This window comes from Diuraphis noxia, unplaced genomic scaffold (assembly GCF_037042655.1).
Source record: "Diuraphis noxia isolate RWA-SAM2 unplaced genomic scaffold, SU_Dnox_SAM2 contig0001, whole genome shotgun sequence".
Taxonomy (NCBI): Eukaryota; Metazoa; Arthropoda; class Insecta; order Hemiptera; family Aphididae; genus Diuraphis; species Diuraphis noxia.
This window is the reverse complement of record NW_028301711.1, coordinates 57,978,992-57,998,542: the sequence shown is the minus strand read 5'-3', so window position 1 is coordinate 57,998,542 and position 19,551 is coordinate 57,978,992. Positions and strand designations below refer to the sequence as shown.

Here is a 19,551-nt window from a genome sequence, read left to right as displayed (position 1 = left end):
AAATGAATTAGAATACAAAAATTCTAAAGTAACACAAAACACGTTTCATTTCTCTTAAATTCTTAAATAAAAAAATTAATGATTAATTCAATAAATTATATCCAAATTATATTTATTAAAATTATATTTTCTGTCACTTAAAATATGCCTATCTAAAAATAAAAGTTTGTATGCCAATCCTACAGGAAAAAGTTTTAAATAAACTTCCGTAGTAAGAATGTAGGTTAAACTAAAATTTAAACATCCCTTTGACATACAAATAATGTCTACGATAAGAGAACAATTAAAGCTATTTTGAGTAATTATTATACTCTCACATCTGACTATTTAATGTATACATAAATAGATTGGACGTTCGCATTAGCATAATATACTATAATTAGTCATATATCAAAAGCAATACGACTAATTTGAGACCAACGTCTGTATAACGAGCAATAGATTCTAAGTGTTGTTGCGTATTATATTATTGATTATAAAAACTGTAAATATATTAGGTATATGAGATTCGTTTTAGGTTTCTGGTACGCAGTAGAACCTAATAAAATTTTTAGGTTTTTACAGTTTCACGCTAATACTAATATTCAATAACAATACGATTAAATGTCCCTGTTCTGCTACAACATGAAGAACAATTTGACACATTTGATATGAATATAGTTGTACCCGCTTAACCAAAATTTTTTAATTTAACAAAATATAGTGTTACCTACTATTTATAATCACTATAATATAGTGATTATAAATAGTAACACTATAATGTTTATATAAGATTGTCATTCATAAAAATAATCAATTAAAAATTAAAATAATATATAATCTCAATCTGCTTTTAAGATCTCATAACTATTATAAGAATAACTCAATCAGCAATATCATACTAACACGTATTTCAAATTTTACATCTCTATATTTTACATAAATTTATCACTCTTATATGCATTATTGCCTGAGTTTAAACATTATGGCACAAAAAATAATAGTAAACACATAATTTAGAATAAATAACTTTTAAAAGTGATTAAATGAGCAAGTAAATATACTTTATATTTTTAAAATAGTACCGGAAATACTGAAAAGTGATCTGTAATTTAAGAATTTTAACTATCAAGAGATAGTGAACCTGTAGAAAACCGCCAAGATAGAAGGGTAGTTTTATTAGAGGAAGTTTAAGAGATTTGGAAATTTATCTATAAAAATATATATATTTTTACTATAAATAAAAAAAAAATAGTATTATTTATTTCTTAATATAGATAAAAATCAAAACATTATCTATTCATTTATCTTAGATATAATTTTTGTAATCTTTTAAAATCTAGATAGTTTAATTGGTCAATAATTTCATACTCATAAATTCTTATTTAGGATAGGTAAAATAAATGAGAGATGAAATGAACAAACTATAGAAATGAAGTTTGTTTTGAAGTTAAATGTAATAGTAAAAATTAAATTAAAAAATAATTTTAAAATGATAAGATATATTTGAATATTCAATATAACAGTGTAGTACATAATATCACTATAATACAAATATTTTTGTCGAGATAAATACGTATATGTATTCATGGTGTTGAAACAAAAATAATATCATTAATAAATTGTCTGGTATATTATGAAAACGCTAACAATCACCTTATACCCTAGTACCCAAGGCAGTGTTTTTGGGAGAGAGCGGCACTGTATAATTATTTCATATTTTGTTTCAGCTTCAAAATCAAGGAGTCCATCCCCAGAAAGGGAATTCGAACCTCCAAAATTTGAGACCGTACCTGTCACACGGCAACCGAAAAAAACATACAACACATCTGTTGCCGGAATATCAGTGACCAATGACCGCGGGAGTCATGACGTGGATTTTGACACTGATAGCGATGATGACATGGCTATTAAGTGCGATGACTTTGACAGACATGCAATGGGTATTGAGGATGACCTGCGGTCGGTGCACTACGTAGAAGCTACAGCGTTGACCACATTAGCTGCTAATTCGACTTCTGTGGCCATACTTGGCACGACGGCCAAGTGCAAATCGGCCGGTGTGTCACCAGCCATTCAACGGCAACGGTCATCATCTTCGTTTTCGTCGACAGCGTCTTTGCCGTCAGGAACACAACAGCCGGTATCATCGCAGACATCGCTGGAATCAAAAAATGTAAATATGACGCCAGTAAAAAAACTGACTTCGAAAACTGGAACAAAAGCAGTCGTAAAATCCACGTCCAAGAATGAATCACAGGAACTGTGGCTATCTGAAGCCCAATGGGCCGAACACCTGGCCACCAAGGTCAGTAACAATAAGTCTACACGGTTGTTGGTCACGGAATCCGTTTCACCACCATCGTCACCGTCACCATTTTTGACATCGTCACCTCAGTGGCCAATGATTTGTAGCTCCAAGCAGAGCAATTTAGACCGCATGCCTGTAGGTGTGATCGAGGTCTTGGATTGTGAACCGGTGGACCAACGGCGGCCACCACAGACGAAAGCACAACAGTTCGCGAAGGCACAGCGATCCACTCGTGATAATAACATTCCATTGCCCGTCATACACGCGATGGAAATTAAATCCAATTCTTTAGGCCACGAAGATATGTTCAAAACCATGATGGTGCAACCCCCTTCATCTGATAGACACGGATATCGTGCGAAGATGGCAACCGGAAGTTCTACATTTGATTCGTCCTCCCGGAAACCATTCCTCTGGCAGTCCAATGAATCCAAATTCAAATATACTGAAGACGACTATTCGGCCGCTACCGAATGGATGATTAACATGCCAGTTTTTGCAAAATGTCCACCAGCAAAGTCTAAAAGTAAGTACCTAAACATACGTTATATTATTAATATGTAGATACAAGTCCATATAGAACGTAGATAGATACTAACAGATTTTCATCGACGAGTTATTATCGACTCCAAGGTTCAGCCACTGTCCATTTATATGCATGAATATAATATACATTATAATATGATATGTATTGTGTATGTTATGTGATCACAAAGAAGAGAGGAAAACAAAAATGTGTAAAGCTCTCAATTTGAAATTTTAAGTCAATATTAATAAGCTTATAGATATTATCTTTGTTTATACATAGCATGATGATATGATTAGGTTAGCCAACTATATACCTAATGAATGATAGTAGATATCTTTTTTTTTACAATTTTTAAAAAGCAAAATTAATTTGTTATCCACGAATAGATATTAATATTATTATATTATATTTAACTATTGGTTAAATTAAAAATCTAAAATTCAAATTTCAGCAAAATCTTTACAATTATGATGATATATACCTAAAATAATTTCTTGAAGCATCGTGCATAAGTACAATTATCGTAAATAATAGTTTTCCCCTTTTTTCATGAACCGTCTGTATTATAGTTTGCATTGTTTGTCGTTTTTGTTATTTTAAGCTGTCATTAGTTAAAGTGTAAACCGCTTAGGTGTGTCAATAATGTACAGCTTTTGGCTTAATATAAAATCTATAGTGAAAGTTCGACATATGACAAATAATATTTCAATTGTTTCTCGGTTGTACAAAATGCACACCGTAAAGTCATTATTACAATATCGATTGACTGTGATACAATATAGTATAAGTACCTACACGGAATCAATATGGTATGAGTATCTACACGGAATTTATATTGCGCATTACGTATAAAGCATCAGCAATAAATTGATTTTTATTTTCATGGAACTTAAAAAGGTTGATAATATGGCGATATAACGATACTCAGTGCACTATAATAAAAACGTATTAAAATTATATTTGTAATCAGAGGCATCATTGGTGGGGTTGAATTTTCATTGACTTTTTTAAAACGCATTCTTTGACATGCCAACAATACATCTAATTGTTTTATGCTAAATGAATTTCATTTATTTTCAATATTAAAAAAAAAAATATTATGCTAATTTTTTGTTCAATTTTTTATATAACTGTTGTGTATAACACTTGTGCCATTGTGAGCAAGGGTTCCCATACAATAAACTATAGGTTTTATTAAGCTAGCTATATGAGCTATATTGCTATATATATACATATAGCTATATATTGATTGCCATGAAAAAAATGCATAGGATAGGTTCGATTAGATATTTTACTATTAAGATAACTGTAAATTTATTTTCTAAATACAAATAACACTAGTAACCACAAAATTAGTATAAATACATTAAATAAATCAATACATTAATCGAACAAATAGTTAGACAAAAATAGTAACAATAATTGTGATATTTTCAACATAATAATATATATGAAATTATTGAAAACCAATATTATTCTACAATTTTTTTCCAAAATATTTTGTTTCCTGGTAATGATTGAAATGGCTTGCGAAAATGTTGGTACCAACAAAAAAAAAGTTAAAATGACGCTCTTGTTTGTGATTATGGTGAATCCGGATCCTTATAGAAAGTATGTAACTCTTGGTTTTAGTTGATGAATAAAATCACAGTATTTTTATTAGTTTTTTATGTATTGACAAGAATAACAATATGCATGCGTCTACGAGCACATGCTACGTAGACAATGTGAGGAGGGACGGGGAACACCGCTCTGTGGGAAACTTCCGATCCGGACTAAACTGTCCGTAACCTTGTTGCACTGACGATAAGTGGAGCAGCTGAGCAAAGACTTAGTATCCACGAGCGTGTGGATTTGTGAGCGGAGCAGCAACTTGAAAATTAATATGCACACTTCACTGGTGGTGCCCGTGGAGCAACGGTTTGTACGACAACTAGCTGGGCACGAACGCGTGACCCACCAACTGTCTTGAGCGTGAAAAGTTGCGGATAAGGCCAATGTAAACGGAGAGCACACCTTTTCTGTTGTCGCGTACAATAATTAAGACCGCAAGAGCGGCGGTCGACAATAACAACAGTGGCCCGTAGACACGTAAATCGTAATGGAGACGAAGCAGACGATAAGTTAAGTGCGAGCACACGTTATTCAAAATAATACAACAAAACGGCCGTGCTGCACGGAGGTCACGAGCGAGAAACAACAACAACGCACACACACGCACGGCGGCGGCCAACGCAGATTTGCCAACATTGCGGCCGGTGGGCCGTGACGGCCACGCCAGACTGGTTAACCATGTCGGTTACCAGACGGTGGGAACTTTAAATTGTCAGAGGGATCGAACAATAATACTATTATTTGTAATTTAAAAAAATGTTTTTACATGTAACCCCGTTTCACTGAAGGATCATATTACGATATAAAGTATAAAAATTTGGTTTAATTCATATATCCCACAGGATGTCAAAGATATAAGTTTGTATGCCTTAATTGAAAGCCTTCAAACCAAAACAAGCTAATAACAACACAGTATAGATGTTTGCTAAATGGTCCTTAATACAATTAAAAAAAAACTTGGTATCATTATCATAACAAATTGACATACATAGTATATTATATCTAAGCAGAAAGTACGCAAGCCATTTATCATGAGTATTATGACTCTCTCGTATGTAATTAAAATTGATTTGAGACCAAACAATTAATGTGAAGAACTGGGGTCATACTAGTTATAATGTCATATCAATTATTTATCTTGTAATCGATATATTGTATAATATATGTCAGACTTCTTCTTACAATAATACAATTATGGCTTGTGTATTATTGTGGTATACCTACGTCATTATTTGGATGAATAAAAATTATTATTTTTTTTTTTTGCGGGACATGCTGATGTCAAAATACAACTTACTTGCTCCAGGTGCATTAATTATACAACAATATACACGGTGTTAGTAAGGCATAGCGATTGTTCTTTGACAAAGGTTCGAACTACTACAGATAGTTACGTATGACGTATATAATTCCAAAGTTGTAACGAGAATTATATGAATATTGTCGAAATAACACACGTCGACAGACCTACTAATAACATTTGTTGGTCTACAGTATGGTTTCTCCCAACCATCCTTGCCAAGCGCACATTATTAGTTCAAAGCCGCATACACACTATACCTGTATGTAGGCCGAAAACACCGTTGTTGATCCTTTCAAAAGTTATTTATCTTTTATTGGATTCTTCTGCTTGATATAAACTTAATAGTGGCATATACCACTGTAGGTACCTACAGTTGCCGAAGTTTTATGATTTAATATTAAAACAATGAATGCCAGTTTTTCAAATCATACAATACGAAAACTGTCTATAGTGTTGTCTTGTCGTTTAAGAGTTCCGAACAACAAATTAGTAAAGAATTTTATTTGTCAAGCAACTATAACTTTTTGAAGTTAAGTGAGAATTTTGTTGTTAATTCACTCGAGTTTATTTCTTTAGAGAATAACAACCACTCTTGATAATCACACATATTATTTCCATATAACCATTTTTCAAGCGAATAATCCTATGACAAACATATTTTTATTTTTTAATATGAACTTGAAGTACAGTACAGAATATTAACTCGTTCCTTAAACAAATCTATCTAGTATATATTTTAAGTTGATATCTGGATCATAATAAGCGGTGGATTATGCTGGATTATTTCGATGGAACGCCAGAGTACACATAATTATATAAATAACAGTTGGGCGACTCATGTGTATGATTGTACAGACATATATACTAAATATTAAATAGATTTTGAAGATATTATTGACATGTTAAAAATATAAGTGGTTAGGTTAAATAAAAATGTTTAAAAAAACTATACAAACCTACCAATATTTTTTTTTTAAATTGAATACTTTACTCTGTTTTTACTTTACTGTAAAACATAAAATGTTGTTTCGTAACTTATAATTTTAGGGTCACATGTACTTTTTAATTTCCAAATGAGCATTGAAGTCATGATAACCAAAAAAACATAAAACGTACATCGAGGATGATACAAATTTTAGGGCATGTAAAATAGCTTTCCCTAGGAAAATTTGTTTTCTCATAGTTCACCACTTATTATAGTGTAGGTAATATTGAATAATCGTGTAATATTACACAAACAGCTAGAAAAATAAATATAAAAAACCGGTGCTAGCAACGCACAGAGACGTTATTATATAGTCTCTGCGTGGCATTATAATGCAAATCGTTCAAGGAAATTACGCTCAACTTTATGACTAACGACGGCGTGCACAATTTGTATGTATATAATACGTATATTGTATATACATAGTATGTATGCACATATATATTATATAGGTACATATAATAACAAGAGTGGCGCCGTGTATCGTAATAATAAAATAGATAAATGGCTGAATTTTGGGAGTGACGACGTACAGTGCATGTATAGGTGTGATCGTTAAGGGTAACGAATACCAATTATGATAATATAGAATAAAAACGACTGAATTTAAAACAATGAAAAATACGAAACACCATTGTGTTCTCACTAGGTAAGAAATATATATCATCTGTTATATCTGAAACACATAGTGAGCACTGAAAACATGGTATATTATGATAATTAAATTTAAGAGTTCGTGAGCATAAAGATTTAATAACTATGGAATTAAACATTTAAGGTATTATTACTATTTTAAAATAATTTAAAAAAAGTGTAGTTATCAAATAATAATCACGAAATATAATATAGAATTATTAAAAGCACGCTCACTCAGATTGCACCTACATAGTCATAAATAATGGTCCAGAGACCAGAATGATATTTTATAAAAACGTGATTGCGAACATCATCAGCTATGATTTAGAACTCTCGAATTCTACTTACTTTTTACCATAAATGATATTTGTCATCGAGATATTTTTTATTTGGTACTGCAATTACAGATAACTATAAAAAATCAACTTCGAAATGCATTTAAAAAGTTTGATTACCTAGTAATAGGCTTATTTCGTTTTTAGTATCAATTTTTAAGTTATGAAAAAGTTTAAGATACATTTTTATAAGTAAAAAATAACGATAAATAATGAACATCAAAAATAAATATAATAGTATGTGAAACAAAATTATGAACTATTTATGAACAGTTCTATTTTTAAGGTTATAAGTAGGTATATTGATTTATGACTGTGATTTTAGATTCTGAACGGAGCGATGAATGTATTGATTTTACCATGATGTGTGTTTTTTTTTTTTTTGTGTCTGTCATCACGTTTAGGGGCAGTAAAAATGCTTCGATTTTTGACTTCAGTACCTCGTTCGATCAGAAAGGGAATCTCGTTGGTACTTTGGAGGGTCAAGAGTAAAAAATTCTTAATACTTTTCTAAATAATCGAAAAAAACAAACTAAAAATTAAGGGAAAAACGGGAAAATTTACGCACACTCATTTTTCGACAAAATCGATTTTGGTGTTTGATGTAACTTTAAAACGAATGATCATAGATACATTAAATTTTCACCGAACTTTTAAATAAGTATATTCTATCCATCAAGCAATTTTTAAAAAATTTCGACTTAAGTTGAACTATTCATAGGCATTTGAAATTTTCGATCATTATTAATTTTTATTAAATTAATATCGATAAAAATTTATTTGTTAGGCATAAAAGCTTGAAAATTTAATACAAGGCTCTTAACATATTGTTACAATAGCAGTTGAAAAATAAAATAAATTCATAGTCACAATTTTTTTTTATAAGCATTCAAATTTTGAATTTTGACAAAATACGTAAAAATCACGAAAATTCACATATTATTTTAAGCTAGAAATTCATAAAACATTTTCTTTTTAAATCTAAGATTTCAAAATTTAATACAAGATTCCTTACAAGTTTTTTCAATATTTATCACAAATAAAAATTCCACCGGAAATTCAAATTAAATTTTTATGAGCATTTGAAATTTAAATTTTTACAACATTGGATTTTCATTTTTAGCGATTTCCTTATTTTGGTGTAACTCTAAAACAAATGACCCCAGATACCTGAAATTTTGACTGAATGTTTATATAGGCATCTTATATATTTAATAAAATTTTCAAAATATATAAAAAAAATTTGAGCTGTTTACTGACATTTTAATTTTTCAACTTTTTTGGTTTTTTTTTCTATAAATATCGATAAAAATTTATTTGTTCGGTAGAAAAGCTTGAAAATTTAATACAAGCCTTCTAACACATTTTAACAATAGCAGTTAAAAAATATAAAAAATACATAGCCACGTATTTTTTTATAAGCATTTAAAGTTCAAATTTTGACTAAATACGTAAAAATTACGACAATGTTCAAATTATCTTAGATAGAAATTCATAAAAGTTTTTTTTTTTTGATTCTAAGATTTTAAAATTTAATACAAGGCTCCTAAAATATTTTTACAATAGCAATTGAAAAATAAAAGGAATACATAGCCATATTTTTTTTTTAAGCATTCAAAGTTTGAGTTTTGACAACATATTATGTAAAAATCACGAAAATTCGTAAATTATTTTAAGCTAGAAATTCATAAAAAATTTCCTTTTTAAATATAAGATTTGAAAATTTAATACAAGATTCCTTACAAGTTTGTCAATCTTTATCACAAATAAAAAGTCCACCGGAAATTCAAATTAAATTTTTATGATCATTTGAAATTTAAATTTTTACAACATTGGATTTCACATTTAGTGATTTTCTTATTTTGGTGTAACTCTAAAAGTCTAAAACAAATGACCGCAGATACTTGAAAATTTCTCTGAATGTTTATATCAAGGCTCCTAACATATTTTTACAATAGCAGTTACAAAATAAAAGAAATACAGAGTCACGATTTTTTTTTTTAAAACATTTATAGTTTGAGTTTTGACAACGTACGTAAAAATCATGAAAATCGTAAATTATCTTAGATAGAATTTCATAGAATTTCATAAAAGTTTTTATTTTTAATTCTAAGATTTGAAAATTTAATACAAGGCTCCTAACATATTTTTACAATAGTAGTTGAAAAATAAAAGAAATATATACTCACAAATTTTTTTACAAGCATTGAATGCTTGAATTTTGACAACATATTATGTAAAAATCACGAAAATCACGAAAATTCGCAAATTATTTAAAACTTGAAAGTATTAAAAATGTTTCTTTTTAAACCTAAGATTTGAATAATAATAAAAATAATAATCTATAATATATCCTAGAAAGATAAACCGTCTTCGCTCTGAATCGTTTTTCGTATACAATGATATAAATCATTTGATTCAAATTTAATTCTATCCATTACAGTAAGCCACTTGTAACCTACTGTACAGCAGAGCGACATCCACGACTTACCCGCCTTTTTAAAATATTTATCAGACATTTTATAAGTGTAGGTAAACATGTGGTCATTATCATAACTGCTTAAGATAACAATTTAATATTATTGTGATTATTAGTCTTTGCAATTAAATTTTCAGTTTAAAATATTTAACAACCTTAATTAAATGATTAAAGATGTTCCACATTAATTCGTTCTCAAACGTATTAGTTGTTTTAATAATCACTAATAGCTCAGGTATTTGTAAATTTTTAATTGTTCTCAACCTTTCAACCAAAAATTTGTTATGTTCTAATTCTTTCAAAAGATCTTACTAAAAGGTCATGGAACCAATAAAATATCCTTTAACTTGACATACTTTTGACATTTTTAGTCATGACTTCTGTGACAGTAGATGTTTGAGATTGGTGTATTGATTTTTTTTTTTACAAATTATTTATGATTAGGTATTATACAACAGCTATAACTCTTAGGAAACTGCATATTTTCAAAAAAATATTAATGTAAAGTTCTCAATAAATATCTGTTCTCTAAGCGTTATTTTTTTCTAAATCGTTGTTTATCAAAACAGTTTTACGCGTTATTAAAAAAAAATTTAAGCAAATAATATGCAAACAATATTATTATTATTATTGTTGTGTGATATGACGTCCATAAAAACATAATAGTCTCTCATTTATACTCTGTAATTTTTCAGTTTGTTTTCGTTTTTCTATGCGGTGGATTTATTTGTTTTTTTTTTCATTCTTTCGGCTCTCTTCCTTCTTCCCCACCTACAACATTCGGCAGGATCTCACAGCCGACAGACCGCGATGCTGCCAAACACTAGTGCGGTCGTCAAGGCAGCGGTGCACCCAGCAACAGTGGGCATGCAGTCAGAATGGTTGAAAAAAAAACAAACACTCGGCTCGACCAACCATCGGTGAGCCGTAAAAATATTTGATATTGATTCGCGATCGAAGCGATAATAACCACATATAACAATAAATAATCGAGCAGTTAACAACATATATTGTAATATTGCCCGGCGAAGAACCATTGAAGTGTTCGTGTTTTCCGTTTTTGCCCGAGTGCAGTCTCCGCCTAGTGGACACGTGACGATTACGCGGAAGACGACGACGGCGACGACGAAATGGATGGTCGTCGCCAGTCCCGAAATCTGATGTCACTCTGGACGGCCGGGTGTTACGGCGATATTAACGACACCATCCCAGCCGCGCCAAAATCAGCCGAGATTGCGGTTATGGACGAACCTTTCCGTGTCCGGTACGCAGCGTCGCTGAGCGAAATCCAACAGCTATCAGAGGGCGTGCGCCATGCGCTCGAATGCCCAGTGTGCAAAGAACTGCCCGGCGCCATATCCACGTGCTGTGATAATGGGCATGGGTTGTGCGACGAGTGCTTGCGCACCATGAGAAGGCTGCACCCGGAGACGCCGGTCAAGTGTCCATTGTGCCGGTCACCGCCCAACCGTCTGTATAGGAACGCCTGCCGATCGCCGCGGACACCGCCGTCACTGGAGCCGGCGAACGCGTCGTCACTGGAGCCGGCAAACGCGTCGTCGTCAGGGCAGCAGCCGCAGAGACCACGGAATCAGCAGGAGCAGCTTCCACCGGCTGCCGCACGCAAGCTAAACGATTTCATGTCCGTCGTAAAGGTGACATGCGCTCACCGTTCGACCGGCTGCCCTTACCTACTATACGTGTTGTCGGCCGCTATGCACGAGTCCCTTTGTCCTTACGCCCCGCATGTTCGATGTATGGTGCCCTGTTGCCAATGGTCGGGTGCTTATGGCGACGTGTTCCAGCATGTTTCCACAGGCCACCAGTTTTCGGCCTACGACGTAATGGTAATGTACAACACTGTTACCTATATACGACCCTTCCCCCCTGCGTACGCTTTTATCCTCTGACCATGGATGTTAACCGTGTGACGACGAGTTGTATGAGGAAGCGAGATCTATGGTTTGCTCAATATCAATTTAATTGTATACTATCGCTCTACTCAAATTATGAGTTAACTTTCACGCGAAGGAGAATGTTTTAATATTTTGGACATTTAATACCATAGTTGGCAGATAAAATCTTTTCAGTCATATTATATTACAATGCACATATTAGAGTTAGGTATATGTTTCTTATTTTATGGCATAATGCCCGTATGCATAGTCCTGTTGTTATGTGTCACATATAATTGCTTATGTGACCAATAACTAAGTGGCCCATAATATTTTTATGTAACCCTTAACTATTTTTTATGTACCACATAAATTGTGTCTTGCATAAACGATATTTATGTATTCCATACATAGGCGTGCGCAGGGGGTATGCAGGGTATGCAGCTGCATACCCTGAAGTTCTGTGAGGGGCGAACATCGACTCTGGAAAATTGAGACATCCAGTTATCAGTTATCAACTACCAAGTATTTGCGAAATTCATACTTCTTGTATTATGTAATGGTATTTATTACAATATTTTTTTTATTAAACAGCAGGTTTTTTCAATATTTGTGAATTGTGTATACATATTATCATAATTTTACGAGCCTAAAATAACTTTCAGGGCGCGCTATTGTCAGCCTTCTGCATATCCTGAAAAAGAGGCCTGCGCACGCCTATGATTCCATAATTATGTAAAAGTGTATGTGATAATAACCATTGTTATCAGTGTATATAAGTTCATATTAGTGAAAATTTGTGAGATAACGAATAAAAGTAATATTTTAAAATTTTAAAATTTGTATAATGACGAGCAATTCAGAAAACATACACCAAACACTCCCTCTAAAATATTACGGGTTTTGATATGAGCTTTATTATAATTTTTCTCTGCATTTGTTACTGGATTAAGTAAAGGTGTAAATATGTAAGGTTTGCATGCATATCCTAAAGAAATGTATTAATTATTTAATTTTATTATTATTTTTTATTTATTATTAAAAAAAAATATAGTATATATTATTATTATTATCTGGTCAATGCCTCTCAAATCTCCACAAACAGTCTATAAATTTAAAAAAATATGTCTTAAATAATTTTTAAAAATTAAAGTTAGGTAGGTATTTTACTTGAAAGTTTGCTGTTGCATAAAAACGTAATGTTGTCAACAACTGTAGAATGGGAGGTTAGGCAATCCTTGATTATTGTTATAGTGAATACCTAATAAATCTACTAATTAATCCATAACAATAAGTTTTGGAAATCGATAACGTTTCAAAAATGTATTGTCATTGTATTTTTTAAACGGGTCTTCCATATTACGAATATACCTTCTTGGAATTTGTTCAACATCAAAATCGTCGAAATATTCATAAACCATTGTCACATAATTAACAAAGGCATTAAAATCGTACATACTACTATATTTTATAATACAACTATTTGAAACTTATATTTGAGCACAAAAATAATAAATTTATGTATCACTTAAGAATTGTGGGGCGGAATTTGAGCACATAACTATGTGTGTTTGTTTAAAGCCTATGTAACACATAAATATAACTATGCAAGAAAAAATTGTTAAATGAAATTATGTGTCACATAAATATGCTTTATGTGATACATAAAATAACTATGCATACGGGCATTAGGAACATACTAAATATATAATTGTAAAATTATTTATTTATTCATTTTTAAAAATGATTTTTTGTCGTTCAATTATTCTAATATTATGGAAATACAAATTACATTGTTATGTAAAAACTTGTAAACTATTTAAGTAAAACTGTAAAAGTATTCCAATACTCAGGTTATAATATTCTACACTTCTTTATAAACTTTTAGCGTTAAGTATTTGCATTGGTATTTTAAATCCTTTTTTTATTGAATACCTAACATTTGTTTAGGATTTTCTTTTTAAATAGATACAATTTTTTTTTTAATTTGAATTCTGTAATGCGTTTTGAATGTTTCGATATTATTTCTTACAATAATTAAATATTAAATAGGTATATATACTATATAGTGTTGCATACTATTTAAATGCTTTTTTTTTACTTCAAATAATATTTGATAATAGAATCACACATACAATTTTAATAATAATAAACATATGATTAAAATATGAACCATAGTCAAATTTTAATATGACGATTTATTATTTTTGTTTTTCTAAGTATTCTTTATTTTATAGTAACGGCATCGCCTACTTCTCTAAAATATGATTTTTAGTTTAAATACCATAAAAACTATCAAAATATGTTCAAAAAATGCCTTTTCAACGCAATAAAGCACTTAAATATTAATAACAAAATATTTTTATAGGGTTTCCGCCAAAGTGTACCTTACCCTTTTCCCAAAATTCTCTTTTCCACCAAATCATAAATTATTCAATTATCTTTTCCGCCAAAATCGTACCTTTCCCTTTTCCCTCAATTCACTTTTCAGCCAAATCAAAAAGTCAGTCAAATATTCGAATAATATTTAAATATTATTATATACAATGTACAATGTACATGCCAGTCATGTTATTAAATATTATAAATTATAATTTTATTGTTATTTCACATACATGTCACTATGTCAGTCATATTATAATTTACATATAAAATTAAAATGGTACGTTACATGTGTATATCATTATAGTAAAAACTTTTTAACAGTAGTAAGAAAAACTATTATTATAAATTCTGTATTTAATATACAAAACAATTTTAATTTTATGTTTTAATACACAAATGTTTTTGATTTGCTGGAAAAGAGAATTTGGGGGAAAAGGGAAAGGTACACTTTTGGCGGAAATGGGTACCTAACTCCTATTTTTATACGCACGTAGCCAATAAAAATACAATAATGTAGCTCTCGGCATATTAAATACATTATCTGAATTAAACTTACAATAATACAAAAACCAACTACCAAACTTAGTCACGCACATTAAAGAATACCTATAAAATATAAGAAATAAATGCGATGATCGCGATGTTTCTCCTACTCATCAATAAATTAGTCGCTAACTTTTTGGAGGACCCGTAAGATACCAAATCCGATAATCGCTTGAGATAATTACATTATTGATTTCATATTTAGAATGATATTAGACATTTGTTACAAGGGAAAGTTACTTAAAAACTATTAAAGCAAAATAATTGATTTGAGAATAATATATATTCTTGATTTTACATATGAAATTTCCTATTTTACACTAAAAGATTACACAATGTATTCATGTATCCATTAATTACATGAACATTCTTAAAAATGCAAGATAAAAGTTTCTCCTCTTAGGTATCTGTTGTATTCAAAATAAATAATTATGATGTTGAAACATATTTTCAAAAAAGCACTCAAAACATAATAGATTTCGCATTAAAATCCAATCCCTAAATAAATTTTAAAATATCACAAAGCATTCAATACCTATTTAACTGAGCTTTGAGCTTTGGTGTATGACGTGGTCGCAGGAAAATCAGTTCCTGATGCCGGATTTGACATTCGGGCTGCAAGGCTCTATGCGCCGGGCTTACCTGACGAGGAACGTCCAGGACGGCAACCGGCTTTACTGGGTGTGTGTGGCCCGTCCGACGATGGACGGCATTCAAGTGGCTGTGCTCAAGGTGTTCAACCCAGATGAGCCCACACAGCACGCCGGGCCACCGGACATGGTGTTCCGGGTGCGGACTATGAGTCGGCAGGGCTGGCAGCGGCAAAGAGACCGCCCACGGTCTGTATGCTGGGACCGGATGGTGCTAGACCGCATGATGCGTGTGATGTCCATCCACGAGAATAAGAAAAGGTGCATGGCCACACTCCACACGCCACCGTGGTGCACTGCAACCGTGCGAAATGACCTACAGTATGAAGCCATAATTTCGTGGAGCGCGGTGGTCCGGTAAGCCCCGTCTGGTGCACTACCGAAACAGAGACGGACACGACGCATCTTCATAATTATTATTATTCATTATTTAATAATTAATACTACTGTTTCGTAAAATTTTTAACTTAATGACGTTGGAGGTAACTTTGACTGCGCACGACCGACAAATCTAATACTTATCCCATTGATCCATCATAAAAATCATCATCACCGCGCCACATAAATTATTATTGCCCTCGTGCTACGCGTCTCTATGATTCAAAATACGTTCAGATTCTCCAGTGGAAGCAGTATGGTTTAAGCTTTTGAGTGCTTGTTTATTTGTAATAGTACATAGGTACTCGCTGGTGTAAGTTTTAATAAATAGACTTTTATTATTGGTAATATTATACTTTTTATTGTTTTGTGGCAGTCCAGAGAGTCAAATCGTGCCAAATAATAAGTGTTTTTATCAAATAATCTAGAATGACCAAATTATATTAACTAGCCTGTTATATGATAGATAATATGAATATTCAATTGGTTGACTTCTACTATCTAAATTGGTCGATATTAGTGCTCATTGTTCTGGTCTACCAAATAGTTATTAGTTGTCTCTCAGAGTTAACTTTTGAAGTACCTAACAAATCAATTTTGTTGTTTTAATATTTTACAATATCGTAAGATGTAGTGAAAAAGATTTAATTGATAATTTTTTGGAAAAAAATCGGGATGATAAGAGAAATTTATCTTCCACCACACTAGTCGTATTCCAACCAAAAATACACATTGTTTTTTATACTAAACTGCAATAAATTACAGTATATGCATGTGCTATGGACTAACGTCCCGCATTGTATAGTTCACGGTCAACTAGGTACTAGCTGAACCAAGCTAGGGTAGGGTGCGACGAACTTTGTAAATGTAGGAGAGACAGCATTTCGTGGAAATCATTAACATTAGGGAAACACGAAATCATGTGGTCATACGACTATAAAAGATCATTGATAGGGGTACACAAGGTGTGGGGTTATACATCAATACAAAAGTTCCAAGAACCAATGTTATAATGTTATATCATAATTTATATTTTTACATAATAATATAAATTATCGAGGTCTGCAGCTGCATGGGATGCACATTTGGCTTGTATGTGGGCGAGTAACATTTCCCGTCAGTCTAGATAATTTACCATATCCGTGAGAACAGCGACAAGAGCAAGTAGACTATGGGGAGTAGAGGGTAGCACTATATAAGGGACCCCGAAACGGCCTGTATTCAGACGTGACTTGACCAGACTAGCCAGAGCACCTTCACGCCAGTCTGTTCTTCAAATCAATTAAATTGGACTTAAAAAAATTCTCATAAAATAATATTCTGAACTTAGAAAATATTCGAGTCAAACCGAATTTATTCTAGTCATTCAGAATACTTAACTTGTTAATCAAATTCAGATTTAATGTTTATAAATAAATATATGTTTTGTCAAAATAAATAATCAAATAATCTAACTAAGAAGAAATCCACGTTCTTTAAATTAACTCAAGAGTCACCTTCCAAATATCATCCTTGACTACTGATACCTGTAGGCGACGTGATCACTACACATGGTTTGAACTGATATTTTTAGAGATGAACAATAGCCTATGTAACCGATGTTATATGCACCTTTAGTAAAAACAATATTTTAAAATGTATGAAACTATATTAAAATAATAATCAACTATACCAATTAGTAAGATACCTAAAAAAAAGTTATCAATATGATTAAGTACATAATAGGTCTTATTACACAGTTTAAAGTAGAAATCATTAACTAGTACCAATAGAACACATATGGTCGTCTTAGGTACTTTTATTTTACCCTTATTTCAAAATAATAAATTCTTATAGTTACCTTATCTTACATATATTAATAATTTACATAAAAATAAGTATTTCATTAAATGAATTTGCCCTTTAAATAATTCAATACCTAATATTGACTAAATAATAGTACTATCTTCATATTTATTTTTTAAAGTCAAGATGTTGAATAAATATTAAATGTAAAATATTTTAACGAAAACATAGGTCTATTAAAATGCATTTTATTGTTTTATTTATTATGTTTAGATCAAATTGTGTCGAAGACAAAATACTTGAACTTTTTTCCACGGTTTCTTGTGGGTTAAATTAAAAAAATCCTTCATATTTATATTTTTGTTATTTAAGTTGGGAATGAGTATTGGTAAGTTCTTCAGGCTATTACATTCATTACCTATTCTCTGAATCAGATAATAACTCGTTTAAATCTATATATTTATTTCATCCAATATTTTAACTCTAACTAATTTGCCATTTATCATAAATAATAGATTACTTACTAGTTAAAATAATATATTAAATCTATATGGATACAAATTAAATAGGTACTGAATTTATCTTAGATGATAATTTGAGGATGGCTTTGCCGATTTGGATGATTCTTTGTTTATTGTGTTCATTATTGTCATGAAAAGGTTTGCATGTAAAAAAACAAAAAAAACTACTCCTCATACAAAATCTTTTTGGTCTAATTTACGCAAGTCTTTGTAGATCATCTCTGAGTATCTGCTCTAAATGTTGCTAAATAATGATTTAATCGCAGATTACCTTTTAACACCAAATTCTAATTTCTACTCAAAATACCTGTAAATCAATCTTTTAGAGTAATTATTATAGAACATTAACCATTCAAATCTAACAACATAGATATCTGAGACAAACTGGGTCATTTTCACTGATACTTTTTGAACTTAAATAAAAGAGGACATTCGCTTTGTATGGTTTTTATAGACCTCAAACTCGAACGACAACAATGATATCTTCAGACTACCTTCTTTATTGTACTCAATAATCAAATATAATACCCCATATAAAAATATCAGTGAGCCACTATTGTGTCATTACTGCCAGAAACATTTACAGAATGTAAACTATAATATATACGTTCATTTCTTTTAAATCTTATTACCATATTAAGATATTGATAAACCTTTGCGATGTAAAGTCCTATAACCTTATGACCATATGACATTTAAACGATCGCAAGAAAGTTGCTCAATGTATGGTTGAAAACACTTTTATTGCGTTTAAACAAACATATGATATTTCATTGAGGTTTGTGTGATATCCGTTCACAACAACTTAACTTTAATATTAAAAAGTGGGCAAGTGAATATCACTCCGCTGTATAGGTAGTAGAGATGGAGAGTAGGTCACTATAATAGATGTGTTAAATTTTAATGCAATGACAGGTAACATTGTATAAGAAAAACGATTCTGAACGGAGATGATTTGTCAGTTTAGAATATATTATATTTTCGATATTTAAATTATAATATATAAATTTTTTAATATAAGTAATTAATTTTTAAAAAAGATTTCGGACGAGTTGCATATTTCCATATGGCAAAGTTAATCAATTGGCAATAGGATAAAGTGCCCATAACCATAGAATCTAAAACAAATAAAATATCAACATTCAATATAAATATAAAATTTATTCTCTCACGAAATGTTATCTATATTGACTCTGGTGTTTTTATTTACAGTTATTTAAAAA

General features: G+C 31.0%; 2 protein-coding genes across 4 annotated transcripts in view; both read left to right on the top strand.

Moving 5' to 3' along the window:
- Positions 1-19,551, top strand: part of LOC107162271 (uncharacterized) — a 194,081-nt gene that overhangs the window by 126,043 nt on the left and 48,487 nt on the right. For all 3 annotated transcript variants that reach the window (XM_089215586.1, XM_089215591.1, XM_089215595.1), the window contains exon 2: positions 1,710-2,816. In XM_089215586.1, the coding sequence (XP_089071712.1) occupies positions 1,710-2,816 (1,107 nt within the window). The remainder of the gene's footprint in view (positions 1-1,709; positions 2,817-19,551) is intronic.
- LOC107162270 (uncharacterized) lies at positions 11,251-16,005 on the top strand. The gene is made up of 2 exons (XM_015509101.2): positions 11,251-12,018; positions 15,574-16,005. Exons 1-2 carry the CDS (start codon positions 11,302-11,304, stop codon positions 16,003-16,005), a joined length of 1,149 nt encoding a protein of 382 aa, XP_015364587.1. The 5' UTR covers positions 11,251-11,301.